General features: G+C 36.9%; 1 protein-coding gene across 4 annotated transcripts in view; it reads right to left on the bottom strand.

The window, feature by feature from the left end:
• Positions 1–593: 593 nt before the first annotated feature.
• The window catches only part of DYRK1A (dual specificity tyrosine phosphorylation regulated kinase 1A), a 91339-nt gene continuing 70068 nt past the window's right edge, over positions 594–21864 (bottom strand). For all 4 annotated transcript variants that reach the window (XM_050714420.1, XM_050714419.1, XM_035545918.1 and 1 more), the window contains exons 4-12: positions 16871–16963; positions 15620–15808; positions 14728–14875; positions 11241–11527; positions 9001–9147; positions 8467–8607; positions 7873–8179; positions 7479–7603; positions 594–5669 (exon numbers count right to left, since the gene is read on the bottom strand). In XM_050714420.1, the coding sequence (XP_050570377.1) occupies positions 5046–5669; positions 7479–7603; positions 7873–8179; positions 8467–8607; positions 9001–9147; positions 11241–11527; positions 14728–14875; positions 15620–15808; positions 16871–16963 (2061 nt within the window). In that variant the 3' untranslated portion in view covers positions 594–5045. The remainder of the gene's footprint in view (positions 5670–7478; positions 7604–7872; positions 8180–8466; positions 8608–9000; positions 9148–11240; positions 11528–14727; positions 14876–15619; positions 15809–16870; positions 16964–21864) is intronic.

The following is a 21864-nucleotide window of genomic DNA, read 5'->3' as shown; positions in this document are numbered from 1 at the left end:
ACCTTGCAACAAAATACACATCTACATTCTAGTTACAACACACTTTAATTACTGGAATCCAAACTTTTGTGACAAAAGTATTTTCCACTCAAGTGGAAGTGTTAATCTTCACTCATCATGGCCATAAAGTTCTTCCTTTAGGTTCCCTTACATGCTTTCTTAGTACGAGATCTGCATTAAAAAAGTCTCATTCACTTTCAGTTAAGGTCTGCACCATTCCACTCTGGCTAAAGGTATTTCTCTCCCCTCCCTATGCTATTACCCATCTTGTTTAGGCTCCCTTCCACACAGAACAACCTCTCAATTTACCCTCACTTACCCTCTTCTAAATCAAATCCCTGCAGAAGACTCTTTTTTCCTCTAGAACCTCTGAACATTGATTGAAGTGATTGAATTCTCTCTCTGCATTCAGCAGAGGAGCCTCAAGTGCACAATTTTAACTTCCACCTTTGTCTGGCTTATGAAGCATATCACATCCTCGCATCATTCAGGTTCTCAAGGACAGTCACTGTGACTGTTTTGTGATTGAACTCGGTGATGCTTTGTTAACATCTAGCAAAATACATGATAAACAACAGAAAGTGCATATCCTCTTGGGTCTAGGCAGATCATATATATTTGATAAGGCTAATATGGAGAATTGTTGAAATAAAAACAAGGCATCTTAATCAACAGGGAACAAATAGTTAAACTGTCACTGCGAGGTGGAGAAATAAATCCCAATTGCAAAGTTTTCAACAAGAGGTTGCTTATATAGAATGAGAAAAAGAAACAGGGATATATAACAGGAAACTACAATTTGGCAAGGCATCTTTCTTTGCTTGGCAGCCATAAGACATTGCACAATTCTAATATCCACTCTTCTAAATAAAAATACATCACTCGCCACAGTCATGCTGGATCACATACAAACTATCCTCATGAGATCAATTCTCAGCAATAACTCTACTTTGTAGTTAGTTACTCGTGCCATTTTAACTGGAAAGATACTTCCATACTAGTTTGAAGTTCCATACAACAATCTTATTGAAACATAATTTGATCTATAAATCAACACAGAACATACTAAACACTCTGTGTCAGAAGGTTATGGATTTAGATAACTTCCTTGTTAAAAAAAGATATATTTTGACAGGATTTATCTTCAAAGCAGTTTAAGATTTTTCAGTTAATAAAATATAAGCTTATCGATGGTTTAATGAAAATGATGGTAGAGTGATAAACAGAGACAAGTCACATCTATAGGTGAATCCAACCCTTCCGTAAACCAGTCCCATTCAGACATCATTATACTTACAGGATGGAAGACTACATCCTGGAAGAGCAGCAGTTCTGAAAAGGACTTAGGAATCATGATGGATAATCATCTAAATTTACAATCTTTTAATGCAAATAACTGAGACTGAAAGATTTTAAAATGCAATCGTTGGAGGTATAAACAAACAAGCAAAGATATAAACTGAAAGGTTCAAGAATGTACCTGCACATACTACACGCACACAGCAATACCGAAGTTACTACCAGAATGCTGTATGCAGTTCTCACGTCCACGCGTTAGAATGGATTTGAAAACATCTGAAGTTTCAGAAGAGCCATAAAAGCTTTACAGTTAGAGATATAAGGAACTCCATCTACATAGGTTATTAAAGTTAACATATTTTTATGTGAATAAAGTGAAAGAGTTTAAACCTAGAGTAGTTATTAGTTATTCTAATAGGCGGCTAGCTATCCGGTGGCCAGCAGCTGTAACTAAACAGTTCTGAAACCAAAGGAGGACTACGAGCATGGAAAATGAACTAGCTGAATCACTCAGGAGACACGGAGAAATCCTCACGCTTGAAGAACCTATATGGAAACTGGCTATCTTTTTTAAAACGCATGTTCTATTGCACCCAAAAGATACAGACTTCATGATGCAAAAATAACTAGATTGTATCCTAGAGATAATGAATGGCATGCCAGTCAGATTATTTCATTACCATGGTCACTTCTGGCCTTAAAATCAGCTAGTCTGTATTAGGTAGAAAGCTGCAGTGCGTATAAGAACATTCAAACTAACAGATGATAATATAAACAACTCAAACTACAAATACAGTCAAACAGAATCAAGCAGAGCTGTGTTCATACATCAATGATTTGTATACCTTGCTGTTTCAATTAAAAACTCAAAATTATCCATTACGCCTCCAACTTTTACTTTCATATTTTTAAGTCTGTTTCAATGTATCTGATATTTACATATTATAGTATAATCATACCTACCATACCATGGCTTGGAGTAGGTTAATTGCATAGGAAGATTTACTATGTTTACATTTCTTTTCTTAAATTACTCTTTTTTTCAAAAAGCACAGTAAAGAGTCTGAGGACAAATTATTCAACTGTTTATCATACATAAGACTGCATGACTATAATACAAAGGGCTTGTCTTTTTCATTTAACGTTACAATATACACAGCAAGTCCGGACTAGATCTTACAATCTGAACACAGGTATTTAACCTTTTCCATGCTGTTTATGTTTACAATGCACAGAAGTCCTGTAACCAAACTGTGTAGTAAAGCACACAAAACTGGACTGTAACATAACACAGTATGCAGAAGCACTGGATTTTGCGGTTTCTTCTTTATGTAGGTATTTTTTTAAACTGCTTCATTTTTGGCGCTTGCTAAGGTGTGGCAACCCACGCACACAAAAATTACCCAGATTTCGTATTACCCTTATATTCCTAGACAGCAGTAAGTACTGGATTCCTTTCTATATTGCTGAACTCAGCACCCTGTTTTTAAGGTGACAGCCTTCCAATTCCTGTAAACTCTGAATTACTGAGTTTAAGAAAAAAAGAAAAGAAACAGGAAAAAAAAAACAGTTTCATCCACAGGGTTGACATGTTGATACAAAAGAAATATGGATCACTTGATTAAAAAAAAAAAAGTTGTGATTTACAAAAAAAAATGGTAATCCCAAGTATTCATTCCCATCTACACGGTAGCCAGCTGCTGTGTTGCCACTCTAAGTATATAAAAAAGTCCACCTTTTAGTCTGAAAAAAATTACTTAGCCACATGGAACTGACCAGTGTGAACTCTGAATTTTCTGCTGAATTAAGTTTTAAAAGGGCTTACTGGCAGAGGTAGATCACTGCTTCTGTAATATATAATAGGCAAACAGTGTTAATCTGGGATGGGCAGTCACTGAATTGCCCTTGTTCTTTCAGATGGTTTTCACTGAGCTTTTATTTATACAACTAAATCTCTGAATGGGCCCATAAATTTTGCAACTGCCAAGCTGACTGTGTTATATTAAGGCAGCATTACCCAAAAATTAGGCACCTGTTAAATACAGCCTGCTAACCTCAGGTCTCATGTGAGTGTCTTGCTTTACTCAGACTATTATTTTGGACCTGTTCATGCAATCAAGGTCTTGCCTTCAAGTTTACAATTATGTTAATAAGGAATACAAGAATCAACTGCTGGTTTCATAGCTTCTGGATCTAGTGTCCCTTTTACCTTCAGAAGCCTGAACACATTTATAACGTAACAGATGTTATAGTCTTGAAGTAGATGTCAATCTATTATGTTCAGTACACAGATTGCTGTAAATGTATTGGCTATGAATTCAACAACAGTTCCAGTTTTGTTTAAGCAATAGTACAGCCATAATTCTCAACTGACATTTAAAAATGGTCTAGTTACACCTTGTGTCAAAGTGCAGAACTGCTACATTATTGGTTACAGACATCTATGTGCTATAAAAACAGCTTTGGTACAATAAATTATCAAAAAAGAAAATAAATTTTTGTAAAATTCACAGCATAATTGTGAGGCAAAAAAGCAGTCACATAAAATTCTGCATTTTTAAAAATGTTCAGGATGAACAGAAGACGTCTTTGTGCAGAAGTAATGGTGGAGAAACCACGTGCCAAGAAAAAGCAAAAGAAAAAAGTAAAAAGCAGGAAGGGACACAGTTGTAGCTATTTCCATCAAACGCAAACCACTACTTCTGTGACCTTCAACCAATAAGGAAGTCAACTTTATGACACACGCAAAGTGACCTTGCAATACCTTACAATAAGTGGGTCACAAAAGTCTATTTTTAAAAGAAAGGCCTCTTGAATTACCCATTCTCTGTGTTTTCAGCATTAAGGACTGTCTGCAAAAGCATGTCCAAAAGTGATTGCATCTGAAATGGTAGGCTCTTCTAACTTAAGAGTCCAAATCCATAAGGCCAAAGGTTTTCCCAAAGACCACCACTTAGACCTCCCCACGACTGGCCAGGACCGACCCGTTGATTGCTTCTCAGTGCACCTTAGTTATGAAACCAGTCATATTTCAATACTAACTGACTGTGGTCTCCAAAATATGAGACGCACAGATTCCCATTACAATTGCTGCTTTGATCCTCAGTAGATTCAGATAAGGAGAGTTCTGATCACCGCCACTTAGCATGCTTAATGTGCCTTACAAACTCCATTACAACCGTCCCTTTTTACAACTGAAGAATATATATTTGTGTAATCTGAAGGTCCCTCTTCCTTACAGTACTGCATTTCTGTGCCCATGTTTGTTTGGGGAACTAAAAAAAAAAATATATGTATATATATATTACTCACTCCCCTCCCACCCAAAATCTTCAAAGGGCCTTTTTATAAATCATGTGCAATGTCTTTAAAAAGAAACTAGTTTGCAGCTACAGCCAACATTTTAACAATAGCCCCCTGTTGAATGAGACAGAAAAAAAAAAAAACACCCTCCCCCCAAAAAACAAACTATGACGAGGTTGTGGCAAGTTAAAATGGGCGAAGCAAAAGGTGAACACCACTAAGCTATTCATTAAGGTGGGTCCGGACATGGCTCTTTAAAAAAAAAAAAAAAAACTTCATTGTCCCTTTGCAATCTTTTCAAGTCTAAAAAAATAGTCAGCTTTGCCCTCCTGTAGCGGTTCAGTGAGTTTATCTCCTTCTGATTCAAGCAGCTTTGCACTTTGTTTTTGGAAAAACACCACTTCTATAAAAACACACAAGAAACAAACTTAGTTTCAGTTTAGTCACGAGCTAGCCACAGGACTTTGCTGAACACAAACTCCTGTCATGGGAGACTCTTCTCTATCAATTCCTTGCCTCATTGCAAGGTGTCCTTCAGTCATGTAATGAGCAGGACCTGTATTAGCAGAAAACTGGTACGTTGGATGTCCAGCTATGCCAGTTTCTTGGCGTGGATTAGAGTAGACTGTTAAATTCATGTCCATGGCTCCATTTTGTCCAAAGTCCAAGGTATTAGCAGCCACTGGGCGGTTCTGATAGGCCTGATTGCCTTGGTTACCAGTAGAGGAGGAAGATGTAGAGGAAGAAGTAGTTGAGGAAGACAGGGATGTCATGGAGTGGTGACTGTGGCCCACCTCCATAGAATCCTGGGTGGAGGAGCTGTTTGTTGGAGAATTGTAGACCCTTGGCCTGGTCCGGCTACCCAAGGCTTGCTGTCCATGATGGTGGTGGTGGTGGTGGTGGTGATGGTGGTGGTGAGAGCTATTTCCATGATGATGATGTAATGCATTCTGTTGTTGAGGGGTTACATGGAAGGTGGTTTCTTGAACTGGATGGTTTTCAACAGTGACCTGTGTAGGAGCTTCAGTGGCTGTCCAACCAATTGGAGGAGGAAACTGTTGTCGAACCTATGTTAACAGGCAAAACAAAAAGTGAAATGATTAATCAAATGTATCCATATATGAGAGAGATTAAGTTATTAATGTTTCTGCTAACTTTTGAATAAGTTAACCAATCCTTGCAGTTTCAAAATTAGTCTAGAAATATAATCATGTAGTTAAGGAGTATTCTAATACATGTTTCTACATATAACTTTAAAAAAAGTTTGCATTCTGATTTTTTTTTTCAAACAGGCAGTTAAAGAAAGTCCCATATGTGACCTTACTACCAAATTAAAAAAGCAGCTTTAAACAGCATATTGGTTCTAGGTGTTGTACAAACATTAAGGCCTTAATCTGTGACTAGGGCCTCTGGATACATTTAGCATGCTAAACTAAATTAATATGTTGCAGTTCATATCTTGAACACTACCAACACTATTAGAGGATTACTACCCACACCTCTGGAACAACACTGCTGATTAAAGATTATTAAAGTAGCAAGATCTAGCTACACAGCCATTTGTTGAATATATTAAATTATCTACTTGGGAGAAGAAGAAACTGAGTTGCAAAGAAGCATGTATGATGTTCTCTTCTTTTCATGACTGTAATGCATGGAGGCTACTGCTTAATACCTGTAAAAAGGATTCTACAACTTTAAAAGGGATGAACAGAAATGTAAAATCACTACAACATTTCAGTTAATGTTCTTCCAGGAACAAACGAAGGTAATATACAGTATTTTGTGGTTTTATCTGATCTGTATTTAAAAAAAAAAAAAAAAGAAATTACTGAATCATTTGTAGCTAATAATGTTCCTAATTCACCAGTCGTAATGTTGGTGAAGCATATGAACACGGTGAGATGGAAGTAAGAACTTGAGCAGGAGTCCACTGAAGTACAAGCTAGATTCATTGGGTTGGAAGATACGTAGTTCTGTGTACCCTTAAGCCCTGTATAAGATGACAGCCCCATCTGGCATGTTGCGACTCATACAAAACCTTTGCATCCACAGAATTTATTGGAAATTTTTACACTGAAGTTTTTACCTCCACTGAAGTACAAGCTAGATCTTCATTAGGTTGGAAGATACGTAGTTCTGTGTACCTTTATGCCCTGGATAACATGACCACCCCATCTGGCATGTTGCAACTCATACAAAACCTTTGCATCCACAGAATTTATTGGAAATTTTTACAGCTACCTACAGTACTTTTGACTAAGTGAATGACCTAACATACAAAGGACTACACAAGAAGGGGACTACACAAAAGGGGCCTGCTCCTGCGGGGGCTCTCCATGGGCCGCAGCCTCCTCCAGGCCACATCCACCTGCTCCACCGGGGGCTCCTCCACGGGCTGCAGCATGGAGATCTGCTCCGTGTGGGACCCATGGGCTGCAGGGGGACAGCCTGCTCCACCAGGGGCCTCTCCACAGGCCGCAGGGGAACTGCTGCTGCATGCCTGGAGCACCTCCTGCCCTCCTGCTGCACTGACCTTGGGGTCTGCAGGGTTGTTTCTACATTTTCTCACCCCTCTCTCCCAGTTGCTGCTGTGCAACTTTCCCCACTCCCTCCCCTTTCTTCAATGTGCTCCCCAAGAGGCCCGCACAGCGTCACTCCCTGGCTGAGCTCTGGCCAGCAGTGGGTCCCTTTTGGAGCTGGCTGGAGCTGGCTCTGATCTGACATGGGGCAGCTGCTGGGCTCTGCTCACAGAGACCACCCCTGCACCTTCCCGGTTCCGAAACCTCGCCATGTAAACCTAATACAACTACTTTTAGGGATTTCATATTCTCAGAAAAAATGTATAAATCAGACAAAGCTCTACTTGTGCATACCTGTGGGCTGTGTGTTTCACAGTCCATAGCTTGAACAGCAGCAGTGAAGTGTCCACCACTATGTCGATGCTGGTGTGTGGGGTCTGACCGTGCTCTTCCACTGTTGCTTGTCCCAGAAGATCCACCTATAAAATCACAGCGACAAGAGATACAAAAGCTGTAAAACAATGACAGCTGTAAGCTGTAAAACAATGACAGCATAAAGATTTAAATAGCTTCAAGATAAAAAATAGAGGACCTATCACTCACATTTTTGTAAATCTACTTATAACTTTTCATTGGAGCAGTTCCAGCCAATAAACAAATGCCAAACAAAAGTCTGTCATCTGGGACAGGCTCTGGGACAGACTCCTTCGACACGATTCAGAAATATAATTTAATAAGAAAACCTCACCTGAGCTTGAAGATGTACTAGAGGTGGTTCCTGAAGACTGTGACTGCTCCATGGCAGGACTCGTAGACACGCTGTTGCTTGTGTTGGTACCTTCGTCTGCTGTTTTCTTAAAGAAACTATGCTGTAGGGCATAGTAAGGTTGAATTCGTGTCTTAGGGTCATAATCAAGCATCCTTAAGATGAGGTCTTTGAACTTCAAGTAGTCAGCTACAGTATGACCCGATTCCCCAGCACGACGTCCACCTGGTCCTCCTGTTTCAACTCCTAGTATATTATGAAGCTTACGAGTTCCAGGCGGTTTGTATTCCTGTTGAGAAATTAGAAATTACTTGAAATCAAGTTACACACTAAGCCTTGGATGTGCGTAGTTTAAACATGCCATAAAAGTGAAGCAGTCAAATCAAAGTAAGAAACTATTCAACACTACAGAAAGTGTTACTTAATCAACCTGTCTTACAACTCAGAATAATAATAAGCAACAATAAACTACATTTTTAGTAAGACAATGTAAAACAAAGTAATATCTCACCATTATTTAATTTATTTTTTTTTTAAAGGGATAATCCATATTGTCATCCTAACTATATAACCTACCCTTTTTCCATCTTTGGTCTTCTTCAAGTTCCACGTGCCATCTGGCAACTTCTCAAAGAACTTCCTTGCTTTTGGTGCTTGGTCAAGGATATGGGCAGGCGGTATCCCCAAAACTTCCACTATTTTATTCATTTGATCCACCTGTTCCGCAGGAAGAATATTTATGAATAACATGGGACAGATAGATGAGTAGTACAATAGAGTCCAATATTCTACAGTTACGTGGGAAGCATATGTTAACTACCCACACAAGTTAAGCTCTGAATTAATTTCAAGTTTAAGAAAAATTCAATATTAACTAAATAAATTAGTGAACAAGGAGCTGTGGGGAAGATCAGGGGAGAAGTGAACCCAGAAACATAAAGTTATTACCAAGCAATTTAGAGTTCTAACAAAAGACATTGCTATTACTGATGTTTATGAATTTTAGAATTATTAGACTTCCCTAATTTAACCATTATAACAACAGATGAGTATCATTACCAGAACGAATAAAAAAGATCAAATTACTTGTACTGTATAATAGCTGCATACCTCATTTGCCCCACTAAAAAGAGGCTCTCCAGTGTGCATCTCAACTAAAATACACCCAAGGGACCACATATCAATTGCAAGATCATAAGGCATTCCCAGTAGCACCTCTGGTGATCGATAAAAACGACTCTGGATATATTGGTATATCTGAAATAAAAGCATTTAAAGATAATACACAGCATCCAAAGAGCACTATTATGATTCTGTATTACAAAACGTAATTACAATAAAATACACTTTCAGTGTGGGGAAAGCAAAGACAAGGTATTAGTGATACTAAAAGTATGTTACAAATTTATAAAAATATTTAAATGTTAATTATTAAAAAAATACTAACTCTTGCTCACAAAAAAAAGTGCAAATTCACTCACAATTACAATATTTTACACTTTACGGTTGATGAGTGTAATCTCATGCAATTACAGATAATTGTACAACAAAATTTTAGTCTGGTAACATTCATATAAAAACTATTCCAGAAGCCACATCAGAACCACATAACACTTCAGACAAAACCAACAGTAAAAAAAAATCAAAAGCAACAATTATATTGTCATGAAATGAAATTACCAGGTGATTCCAGCTGGAATCACCCCCAACTATCCAGCTCATTTCACAAGTCAGAAATTTCAGTCTTGATCCTAGATCTGAAGACTGGCTTAAACATGGGCATATACAAACAAGAAACAAAGCAAAACAAACAAAAAAGAAAGATCTTAAAAACAAAACAAAACAAAAAACCTCCAAAACCCTTAAAAAGAAAACAACCAAAGAAAAATATTCCAAACAGAATTGTACTTTATATTTTAATTAACACAAAATTTTATCCAGCACTTTCCACAAAGGTGCCAATGTTTACTTACTTCTATTTAAGTTAACTTTTCTGTGAAATTGCACAAAGCTTTTTTTAATTGTGCTTTCTAGCACCTCAAAATTATCTTATTATTGACCTATACAATCTAGATCTCATTTGTCTTCCCTTCATTTTCTTCCTAGGCTCAGATGTTTCTACTTAATAGAGAAAATTAATTTTATTAATCCTAAATTTGTGCCTCACCACTTTCTATTCAGTCAATCCATGAGGTTTCTTAATTCTCTTCATAAAGCGATATCATCTTCATTATCACTATTCATATTTCTGAACTGACATCTTTTTTGCAACTGCTGCAGATTTACAGCAAGTCTGATTTAGCAGGTGTTTTGTTTGTTTGTTTAACACCCAGTTTTCTCATAGCAAAAGGATATCATTCATATATTTATAGATAAAACCACCAAAGGCACACAGCTGACCTGGCAAGGTTCAAAAGCCTCTTTTCAAGGAAGAAAAAAAAAAAAGTGGAAGTCTAATTTCTGTCTGTAGAAGTTTCCTTACCTCTCTAGCTATCAATTTGTATTCAGTGCAAACAACTAAAGCTAAGGTACCCTGAATACAGGTGGTCAATCATTCCACCAAATAGGATTCGTTCAACCAGAAAAGTGTCTATTGGGATTAGACTATACAGTGCACAATGAACAGTAAGTACATCCTGATGAACTTTTCAATGAACTGTCAGTGCAAATCAAACATTTGAGGAATATAATTCTTCTTCCTAAAGAAAACAGTCTTTGGCATCCAAGCATAATTGTTTATGGTTCTAATAGCTGTTGTATATACTTTAATGTTTCTTAAAGTAAATACAGAGCTAGTTGACTATGCTAGACAGAAACTAACAGCTCAAATCAAAAATGCACTCATCTTCAAAGCACATGAACAACGGGATACAAACACAAATATTTTGGACAGTTATTAATTAGGCTAAATCTACCCTAATCTAAAGAAAACAATTTGTCCTGGAAACACTTTGCACGTATGCATCTTTACTCATAGTAGTACCACCAGTGAACTCAATCCAATCTTCCCACAGTTTTACTAAAGTGTTTGTAAAAATGTGGTTAGTTATAAGCAGCATCTTTAAGAGCCAAATACTGCACTGTCTCAACTCCCAGAGTTATGTCTTATCTCCATGGCACACTAAATAGGTACCATCTTAAAGTGGAAGAAACTAAATGCATCATCAAATAAGAAAATAATAAAGAAGTATTATATTTAAGAGCACTACACCACTGCAGACCTCTACAATCAAGTGATGATGCAACTTGCATTAACAGCGCATAAAAATATAATCAAGGAGAAAAGAAAGATGGAAAGTTTATCACATGTATCCAATAATAGCATAATCAGAATTTCTACCCATACGCACCCTCTGTCCAAGTTGACATGAACTGCCAAAATCAACAATCTTGATGGCGCTTCGTTTGGGGTTACAGAGCAGGATATTCTCAGGTTTTAGGTCACAGTGAATGATACTAAGTTCAGGAGTCGCCAGAAAAAGCAGTGCAGTGCACATTTGCTGTGCAAATTTTCTTGTCAGATTCAATGAGACACCTCTGAAGTTGGTGTTCCGCAACAGATCATACAGATTGTAGGACAGCATTTCAAAGACTAAGCAGAGATGGTTTCGGAACATGAAGTGGCGCTTCAAATGCACTTTAAAAAATGGAAGAAAATAATTAATACATATGCTGCGTGGTACATATTACATACAAATTACACTAAAATGCTTAAATGTTTCAGTCAATATGCAAGAGATTGACCTGTAAGATAATATTGAGTTGTTTTTTTCTAGATCTATTATTATTTACAGAACATTTCTGCTATGCCCAGGGTATGGGTTGTTGGATTTTTTCATATATCACGTGTAACTCAGTAAAGCTACATTAACCAAAAAAGTGATTTAAAAGATAGAAGAGAAATTTTTCAAAATGAATATATCACTCCCCTATTAGCAAAGGCAAAAAAAAATAGTGGAAAATAAAAATAACATAGAATTCTAAACGAAATTAAATTCAGATTAAGTGGAGAACTACAGTGCTATTCACAACTGATCTCTGTCTTCAATAAATTAGCAACACCCATATCTAAGTAAAAACATCAGCAAAAAAGACAAGCAGCAGTACAAATTGTGTGCAAAACAATCTTAATCATGAGCCTTTGGACCTTTTCCAGTGAAGAGTTCATTTCTCCACCCTCCTAAAACTAAAATTGTATTTAAGTCCAAGCAGACTGGAAAAAAGTGTACATGCAACAGCATTCTCAACAGTAAAGCAGATATCACACTTTAGATTAAATTATGTATTAGGAATTCCCTTTACATTTACAGAGAAATTATTTGAATGCCAGAGTAATTTAAAACATACCAATATATTATTGCAATTTATAAATCATGACTTCAATAGACTACTTCAATTAATAAAATCAATCACAATCCCAAAGGCATTATATTCAACCAGACATAATTTCAAAATTATGAAAGCAACAAACCCAATCCAAATCTAATCAATCTGTTTCATGAAATACGTGAAAAAATCATCTGTTTAGAAGCAAGCAGGATTTGCCAGGTTCTTATTCAGGTTGGTCTCCGCAAGCAAAAGAAAATTTAAATAGGAAAAAAAAACATTGCCATCTTCAGATAAATAGCAATATAGCCCCTCTTTGTCACAATAAAATCTTGAACCAATATTAGCACAGTCAGCATTCAGACTTTCAGTTAAGGTAATTACATGGTGTCCCATCGAGTTTTATTTTCCTCATTATTATAAGCCAGTTCTTCACGTGTCCCTTACAACTAACCTGTAATGATACCATTTGCTTGCATCCTGATGGCAACTCCTGCAATACTTCATTGTCTAGACCTTTTGTATTTTCTCATCTTTAATGTACTTCCAATACCCTACCACCACAAAAGCACCAGCACCTTTTCATGTGCTTGTGGTCTTCCTGCACCATATACCCCTTCCTCCCCACAGCACCTCGCTGAACCTGCCAACTTGGCAAGAAACAACATGTACTCCGACTAATTTTCAACTACCAGCATGCTACTTGACCAGCTCTACCAGTACCACCTGCAGTGCCACACAGCTCAAATAGTCTGGGTAAGAGCTGAACTTGACAAACCTTTCCCGCAGTGAAGACATCACATTTGAACATTTATCCTCAACTCTGCTACCCTGAAACTTGAATACCTTAATGCATTCCTGTAGTCCTCTAGAAGCTACTAGAGAAGACCTGGCAGAAGTATACGCAGTTACACTTTATGTCATTAAAAATCAAGGTTAAAATCTATATTCTGCAGACCAGTCTCCTAACTTAACCACACACATCATGAAGTCTTCCTTTTATACCACACAGTATATTGTAATACTTGCAATGCTTCATGAAATGCTCGCAAAGCCTTATTCAACCACTCTCAGCACCATGCACCTGCAAGTCTATGCAAGGATAAAGTGAAGCACCTATAGATCTCAGTTTTTGCATCACATGCAATACATGGTATTCACTCAAAACATGATCTCTTTGCCTTTTTTTTTTGACCTTTACTAATGCTGCCATGCTTGTTAAATACAGTGATTTAAAAAAAAAAAAAGTGGAACTACTGAAATATATCTTAATAGATTCAGAAATCAACTTGATACAAGCCTAAAGCTATTAAAGTTAGTTGTGTGCTTAAACAAAAGCAGTAATTCATTTCTCTATTGCTCAAAATTATCAAAACCTTTTTCTTTTGTTTTTGCTTAAATACTGCACTTTATATTAAACCATCTCAAGTCACACAGTTAGATATATGAAGTTTTAGTCAAATCTCATTTTATGTGGTGCTATATACTTTCTAAAAATCTAAGTTAAGAGTTTATTCATTTGGTGATAGCTCTAGTGTTTTTATTTGCTCCGTATTGATCTGAAACTGCTCCTGTCTTTAACATTCCTGAAATATCTTTTTTGATATAGTAGGATGCAAAGTTTAGTTTCTGTTTTATATAAGCATGTTCCTAATAAAGTTAAAAATGTATAAAAACTTTTAAACTGTATACATAAAATGTATTATAAGGATAATACTCCATAAAAAAGTTAAAATGTAACTGAATAGTCATCAGATAATTTAACAGCAATGTGTACTAACATTATTTTAAGGGTTTCTTTATAAACTACAGAAAGAAAAATTAGTAATCCAATATATACATGCAAACCTGAAGAGTATAGTTGTTAGTATTTCAGCTCCTGCAAACTAAGATAAAAATGTTTAAAAACAGTTTCATTTCTTAAATTATCTCTCACAGTTTTCCATCTCTTTACAACATGATGTCCTTCCATCACATTTTTGCCCAATGCTCCACTTCAGAGGACAGACGGGATTTAATAAACTTTTTACCTGAGCTGACCAACTTAATTTCATCATGACTTGAAAGTTCAATTAGCATTATAATAATAACCTCAAGGAATAGCATGTCAGTCTACAGGAAAAGTCAGAATTATAAGCTTTAGAAATATTTTCTGAGATCTAAATAGGCAAGTCTTAACTATTACAAAAGTCTTATCTCAGCTTTGTTGCATGAAATTTTGAGCTTTTTAAACAAGCACAATCAAAAAATAATGAACAAGCTAGCCATAAAACTACCTATTTCATATTATCTGTTATCCCAAAACATTTTATGTTTTTCTTCTAGATCTAGTCCTGCTGCAAAGCGATCTGTTGTTTATGCAAGTTAATTTACACTGAAAACTACTATTAAAAGTTGTATTATTTCATTTGTTAGCACCAAAACCATTAGTTGCAGCACCCTACACTATATATCAAAACCTAAAATATTCATAATTTGATTAAATAAAAATTAAGAAAAATATTTGAATACCTATATAGTACTTCATTTCAGTGTCATGTTTGTTCATAAGCTCAAGCAGACGCACTTCAATCTGGGCTTGGTTTAGGAAAGCTTTCTTGTTTTTTATTATTTTGATAGCCACCCACTCCTGTTCCACTCGATCATAAGCCTTTACAACCTGAAAGAGAAAAATCAAATATGTAAGTCATCTCTCTGCTCAAGTTTGGAAAATTCTGCAAAACCCTTTTTAAACATATCAGAATTTATAGAAAATTTTTACAACTTTTGTTCTTTCCAGTTAAATTTCTTTTCTTGCTTGATACTACAATAAAGCCACAACCGATAACACAGAGTTTACTGAAGTGATGTTGCAAAATAGAGCAAAGGCTTCACTGAGCTGGACTAAGGCAAGTATTGTACCCAAATGCAAACAGTAAATCAACAAAAACAATACTGTAAAATGACTTGCAGAACACGAAAAAACCTAACAAATAAAACAAAAGAAAAGCTCCATAAAAGAAAAGCTCCATCCTCCTTCCAGACTTTTTCTTCAAGCCTTGACTACAAATACCAATAGTAAAAACAAACATTACTGGAAAGAATAGGTTATCCCTAGCATTAGACCATTGTTTTAATATAAAAACCCAAAACAAATAGCTAAAAATGTGAAACGATGGCAAAAGGCTGAAGATTTGCTCATTTGCAAAGCACATGACCAATTTAAATATACTGAAGTATATTCAAACATTATATGTGGTAACAAGAAACAGCACAAAATACAAATGCCTTGAGCAGGCACTTCAGCATAGTAGAATTAAGAAAAAAATGAGTTGAATTTCAAAATGAAATAAGAATGGCACTTTAAATGATATGCATATTATCACTGACACAAATTACAGATTGCACAGCTGATATACATTACCTGTCCAAAGGATCCTTTGCCTATTAAAGAGTCAATTTCATAACGATCCATCCACTTCTCCCCATTTTTTACAATATAGTCATAGTTGTCATCATCATAGCCATCATTGTAAACTTTTCGCTCCTTTTTGTGACTGGAATCATCTCCTTGGCCCTGCTGATGCCGCCGCTTTTTTTTTGCATAGTAAACCTAAACATGAAAAGTATATTGCTTACTCAGTTACCTTTGAAAATACAGAGCTATATGAAGCCAGCTATTTCAAAAATGTTAGTGCTTTGTATTATAAGAAACAGCGTGGCGAGCAGGTGTAGGGAAGTGATTGTCCCCCTGTACTCAGCTCTGGTGAGGCCGCACCTCGAGTACTGTGTTCAGTTTTGGGCCCCTCGCTACAAGAAGGACATGGAGGTGCTTGAGAGAGTCCAGAGAAGGGTGACGAAGCTGGTGAGGGGTCTCGAGAACAAGTCTTACAAGGAGCGGCTGAGGGAGCTGGGATTGTTCAGCCTGGAGAAGAGGAGGCTCAGGGGCGACCTTATCGCTCTCTATAGGTACCTTAAAGGAGGCTGTAGCGAGGTGGGGGTTGGTCTATTCTCCCACGCGCCTGGTGACAGGACGAGGGGGAATGGGCTAAAATTTTGTCAGGGGAGGTTTAGGTTGGATATTAGGAGGAAATTCTTTACTGAAAAGGTTGTTAGGAATGGGCTGCCCAGGGAAGTGGTTGAGTCACCATCCCTGGAGGTCTTTAAGAGACATTTAGATGTTGAACTTAGTGATATGGTTTAGTGGAAGACTTGTTAGTGTTAGGTCAGAGGTTGGACTAGGTGATCTTGGAGGTCTCTTCCAACCTAGACGATTCTGTGATTCTGATCCTGTGATTATGGATCCTTCAAATAACCAAAGAACTTCGAAAATGATATTACTTAAGATGGGGTGGGGTAGGGGGGTAGGGGGCAGCGAAGGGGTGTGGGGGGGGATGGGCTAGATTCTCTCTCTCTTTTACTGTCCTCCATGTAACAGAAACAAACTGGTATACAACAGGTATAAAAATACTTCTGTACTTTGCAGTCATTTTAGCTCTAATAAAGTAATGTACGATTTCTTTAATTTACGATCAAATGAGTTCACTCTGCAAGAAAGAATCCAAAATAATGCCAGCAGAAGATGCAGTACGATTCACAGAAAATATACTTAATAACATATTTCAAACAATAAATTCATATCAATACACAAAACAAAGATAGCTGGAGCCATTACCTCATTAATATGCTTGTATGTTTTAATCAAATCTACGGAGAGTTTCCTCAAAGGAGCAGTAGCTGGATCACGGAAAGTTTGGGGCATCCGCCTCTGTAATATGACAATATTAGATATATTAGAAATAAGCATCAACTTTAATTATATTTAATCACTTCACCAAATTGAGATACTCTACACAGAAATGAGGTTTTTCATGGTAACATCTTTTTATTTGAGCTGACAAGGAAAAGAAAAACAAATACAGGAACCAAAGAAAATAACATTTAGTGCAGTTACTTTTTAATACATTTATTCAACAATAAATAAATAAATAAACTTCCAAGTGCTTAATCTCATCTGCTGCCTCCCATTACAGCTGAACTGATACTCAGCCTCCTGCAGAGCTGCAGAAAGAGCATAAGCTGTCAACAAAAATAATGAAACTGATTTATATATAAGTATTGCTGAACTAATAAAGGACCTGGAAAAGTACAACTGCTCCTCTGTCTTTTACAGGACTGCTTAAAACTTCTGACTGTGGCTGTGCAAAAAGCTTTTTTTTTTCCTTTTGCTCAAGAACCAAAAATAAAAATAAAATATGTTGAAGTGACCCAAAAAGGTTTTCACAAACAGATGTAAGAAAGAGTCTGGGTATCTGAACCCAGGTACCCAGACAACCCCACACTAGAAAGCTAAGCTCACATTCTCTTCCTGCGGACAAGCAGACACAGAAATAACCCAAGAAAAACAAAAGAGACAGAGTGCACAAGAGATTGAGAGAGATCATGAATGAGCTTGAGAGCTAAATAGCGCAAAAAAGCCAAGAAGCTGCCAGCAACCTGATTGCATCTGTGCGAGGCTGGGGCTCCCAACAGCTACAGGCTCAGCAGAGCCTGAACTGCAAATCACAGTCCTGACGCACACCACTCAAAATATGTCTACGTAACATTTCTGCATCCATGCAAGACTGCTGACTTCCAGGCTTTCTGATTAGAGACTTTCTCAGAGACAATGTAATCCAGTTAAACTTTCCTCAGGGACTTTTAACCCAAGCCACGTACGTCCTAGATGTTTGCTCTAATCCATTCACTTTTGGATATGCCCCCTACCATCAATTTCCTTTCAGCAGCTTTAACAAATTAAGCCCTTAATTCATTTTGACTACAAGCCCGTGACCGTTCTGTATACATCAGGAAGGTCTGTTTTAAAATTTTCTAAACAAACTATTTGACATTTCCAAAATATTTTTGTTCCTTCTTCTCATCTGTCAAACAGATGTTAATCATGAAACGAATCACACCTAAATGCAATCATTTTTGGTTCTCTTACACTGCATCCCTAAACACCTCAAGAGCATCTAGTCCTAATCACAACCATCACTGTCACAGGCTTGTGAAATGCAAAAATTTCCCTTAAATTTCTGAATTTGATTTAAAGAAATTATTGGAACATAGTAACATTGGTAGATTTTGCTGGTAAAAGAAACTGGTGCACAAACACTTGCAGAGACAACCCTCCCACCTAGGCTGATATGACCACCAAAGTCCCCAGTACTGCAGGTTAATGTTTTGAGGAAACAGCCTGAGGACAGAAGAACTCAATAGTTCAGATCAACAATTCAGACATAAGACTGCTCTAACTTAGAAAGGGAATTTGTACAAGAAATGTTCGTGTTTATTTTCTAATTTAGAAGTCAGATTTCCTTACTTAGGGGAAAAAAAATCTAATCTCAATGTTAGGGGGAAAAAATAATAATTTAATGCTGTTCCCTAATCACAAATCATTAAAATTCTGCAGGCTACCTCTGATGCTGTTCATAGCCAGGATCCTGTCTGAAAACGGTTCTTTTAATTGTGCATTTAGACAATCATATATTTCTGAGGACTCACTTGACCTGTATGAACTTTTTAACAGATATTAATTTGCTATTCTGGGTTCTTGAGAAAGTCTGGGTGAGAGAGGAGAGGGAGTTGGCCTTTTCTTCCTGCCCTTGTTATACTGTAAAATTTTTAACATTCCCTTCTTCTTCCTCCAAGATTCTTCTTCAGATTCTTGCTCCGTTCTTTCCTGGTGATGTAGGATTATGGAACAAAGCGCTCATTATCCATTTTACACAGTAACACTCATAAATTCTTCATCATTGGGGTAATAACAATTTCCCTCTTGGTTTTAAAGAACATTCAATGACAGAAAAAAAATTAAATCCTATTTTGCAAGCTCCAGTCTCTATCTGGTGGCCAGACAGCAACACTGCAACCTCAGATCTTCCTGAAGATCGAACAAAATCAAAAGATATTTCAAGACTAAGAGACAAGAAACTACTTTCATTACAGTTACATATGTCAGTAAATATCCACTGCATTCTGACTGGTCCACACTGATGCCTTCATAGCATTACTACAGCTACCTGGAATGGCAGCATGATGAAAACTAAACTACAAGTAAGGAACTGAAATTTGATTTTTCGTAACTGTTGAGAAGCAACTTGTAACTAGTCTAAATAAGGAAGAATCACATAAACGCACAAAAAGGCATCTAAGAACCCCATTTACATGTATTCACACCACTTTTGAGATAAATCTTGCTTCAAAATAAACTCTGACTTTTAATTCAAGTGTGTTATTTTACCTATAATAGTCTTTGAGGTTTCCTGAATGAAGGAACAGATAACTTGCACTCTCTATGTATAATTTCTCTCTCTCTTTGGGCATATACTTTGTTATCTAAAAACAGATGGCACTGTTTCTTGCAAAACGCATTTCATTTTGATTAAGGGGAATTATAAGCAGATATATATGTGCTCTAATTCAGATATTAAACAAACAAACAAAAAACTACTTCTAAGTTCATAGGGAGGGAGGGAGGGATTCTGGCTGTATACTGTACAAGTTTCATTTCACAAAAAGAAGAAGTAATGAGACTTTATTCTATAAAGATTACAGTTGGAATTCTTGTTAAAAGTTATGACCTACATATTAAAGAACTGAACAGACCAGTCTCATCTCCTATGCCACTTGCTTTTTAAAACCCTTCTTGCATCACAACAATATAAGATAGGAAGTCAACGCTAATCCCTTGTCATGGCAGACAGCCACATAATAGATGGTATCTCCAGAGGGTCAACAAAACAGATGTTTAATTGATATAACCACAAGCCACTGTAACATTTCTCCGTAACACATAATATACAGCAAACCAGATTTTTAGCAAAATGACTTAAAGCAAAAAAAAAAAAAGCATGTGCCAGACAGAGAACCAGAGATATCCAGGACTCTTCGAAGTGACTATACTCAGAGTCAGAACTATGTGCAGGTAGGGACAGAATTTCCATCACTGACTTGTTCTGTATTTCCCTCCTTTTCTGGCTTCCTTCCCTAAATAAATAAGGTTAATGAGTGAAAGTAATAGCAGCAGACAAGCTATACGTTAAATAATTACATAAAAATGGCAAGTAAAAAAGGGTCATCTTCCAAGATTTTACACTGCCTGATTCAGCCCAACCATTTTCAAAAGTATTCTTTTAGAATAGAGGATGGTGGAGAGAATTAGAGAAATGGGGGGTAAACAAACAAACAAAAATGAAATTCTTGTTGCCAGAACATAGAATTACTTCTAAACAAAAATCTGAGATAGAGGAAAAGTAAGGGAAATACTTTTACTGAAATTAAATGCATGCTCACGTTCATTACAGTCTGGTGAAGTCTGGCCATCACTAATAATTACGTCAACGATTAGGTGGCTGAAGTAACTAAGAATTTGCTGCTGCCTGCTTGAACACATTAACTTTCCAATGATCTAGCTGTAATCAATAAAATCCCTGTCCAACAATCTGGTCAGCAAAATCAAGAATTTTGCAGGTGGTAAGTGATCTTAGATACTTATACAAACAAAAATGTTTAGCTGTCAGACTGACCTTTGAATCCCAGGTGATTTGTGAAAGCTAAACTGCTGGAATTTGTTACCAAATTCTGCCCAGGAATCTCAACTCAGCTTCCTTATCAGGTAAATCAATTTTCTACTCTTTTGTACTTAACCAAAAAAAGTTTGGGGCAATCTGAGTATCCATGAAGATAAACATTATCACAGCACAAAATAAACACTTGTTTGAAGTTGTAAAAACTTTTAAGCTCTTATCTGTTATTAACATCAGGCTACGTTGAACTCTCAAGATGCAACCAGTTCAGACAGGACAAAGAAATATTACTGCTTGTTTCTGCTAAAGGAGGAAAGGTCCCAGAGATCTCATCTTTTCTATTCACTCCAGGCCACATCCTCTTACTGCTTTCCTGAAGTGGGCTCTGGCACTTATCAGAGAGGTAAGACCACACAGCCAAGGGCAGGACCCCATCCTGCCAGCAGGCCCAGCATGCAGACAGAGAAAACCCTTACCATCCAGCAGTTTTTGGGAAACAAGAGCCTTAAGCTTGACCACAGGGTGGGGGGGAAGAAGAGAGCTGGAAGTATTTAACTGTAATATAAACCTTGTAAATAAATGGAAAAACAAAGCAATCTGGTTGGCTTTGAAGTATATCTTCCTGTTATTTGTTCCTTGCCAATGATGAGATGAGTAAGCTTCAGCCACCATAACCATTAAGCAATAGGTGTAAGAAAAGACAATGTAAATAATATTTTAAGGGTAACATAAAACTAAACATTATTTATATAACTTTAAGATAAATTGTCATTACTGTTTCCTAACCTCTAATCTGCAACTGTAATTGATTCATAAAATACCAGAATATGGTCCACAAGCCATTACAAATCGAAATACAAGCAGGACAGAGTGGGAATAGAAACAATGAATTAAAATTCAAGGACTAGCTTCCTTGTTATCTGGTTATGAATGAAAATCATTGCAAGAACTTGAACAAGAAAAAAAAAATGACTCGGCAATAAAATGAAAAACAGAAAAGAGAAGGGAGGGGAGGGGAGGGGAGGGGAGGGGAGGAGAGGGGAGGGGAGCGGAGCGGAGAGGAGAGGAGCGGAGAGGAGCGGAGAGGAGCGGAAAACAT

The sequence above is a fragment of the Cygnus atratus genome, chromosome 1, assembly GCF_013377495.2.
Source record: "Cygnus atratus isolate AKBS03 ecotype Queensland, Australia chromosome 1, CAtr_DNAZoo_HiC_assembly, whole genome shotgun sequence".
In the NCBI taxonomy this organism is placed as follows: Eukaryota; Metazoa; Chordata; class Aves; order Anseriformes; family Anatidae; genus Cygnus; species Cygnus atratus.
The sequence above is the reverse complement of the archived record's forward strand: the minus strand, read 5'-3'. Positions and strand labels throughout refer to the sequence as shown.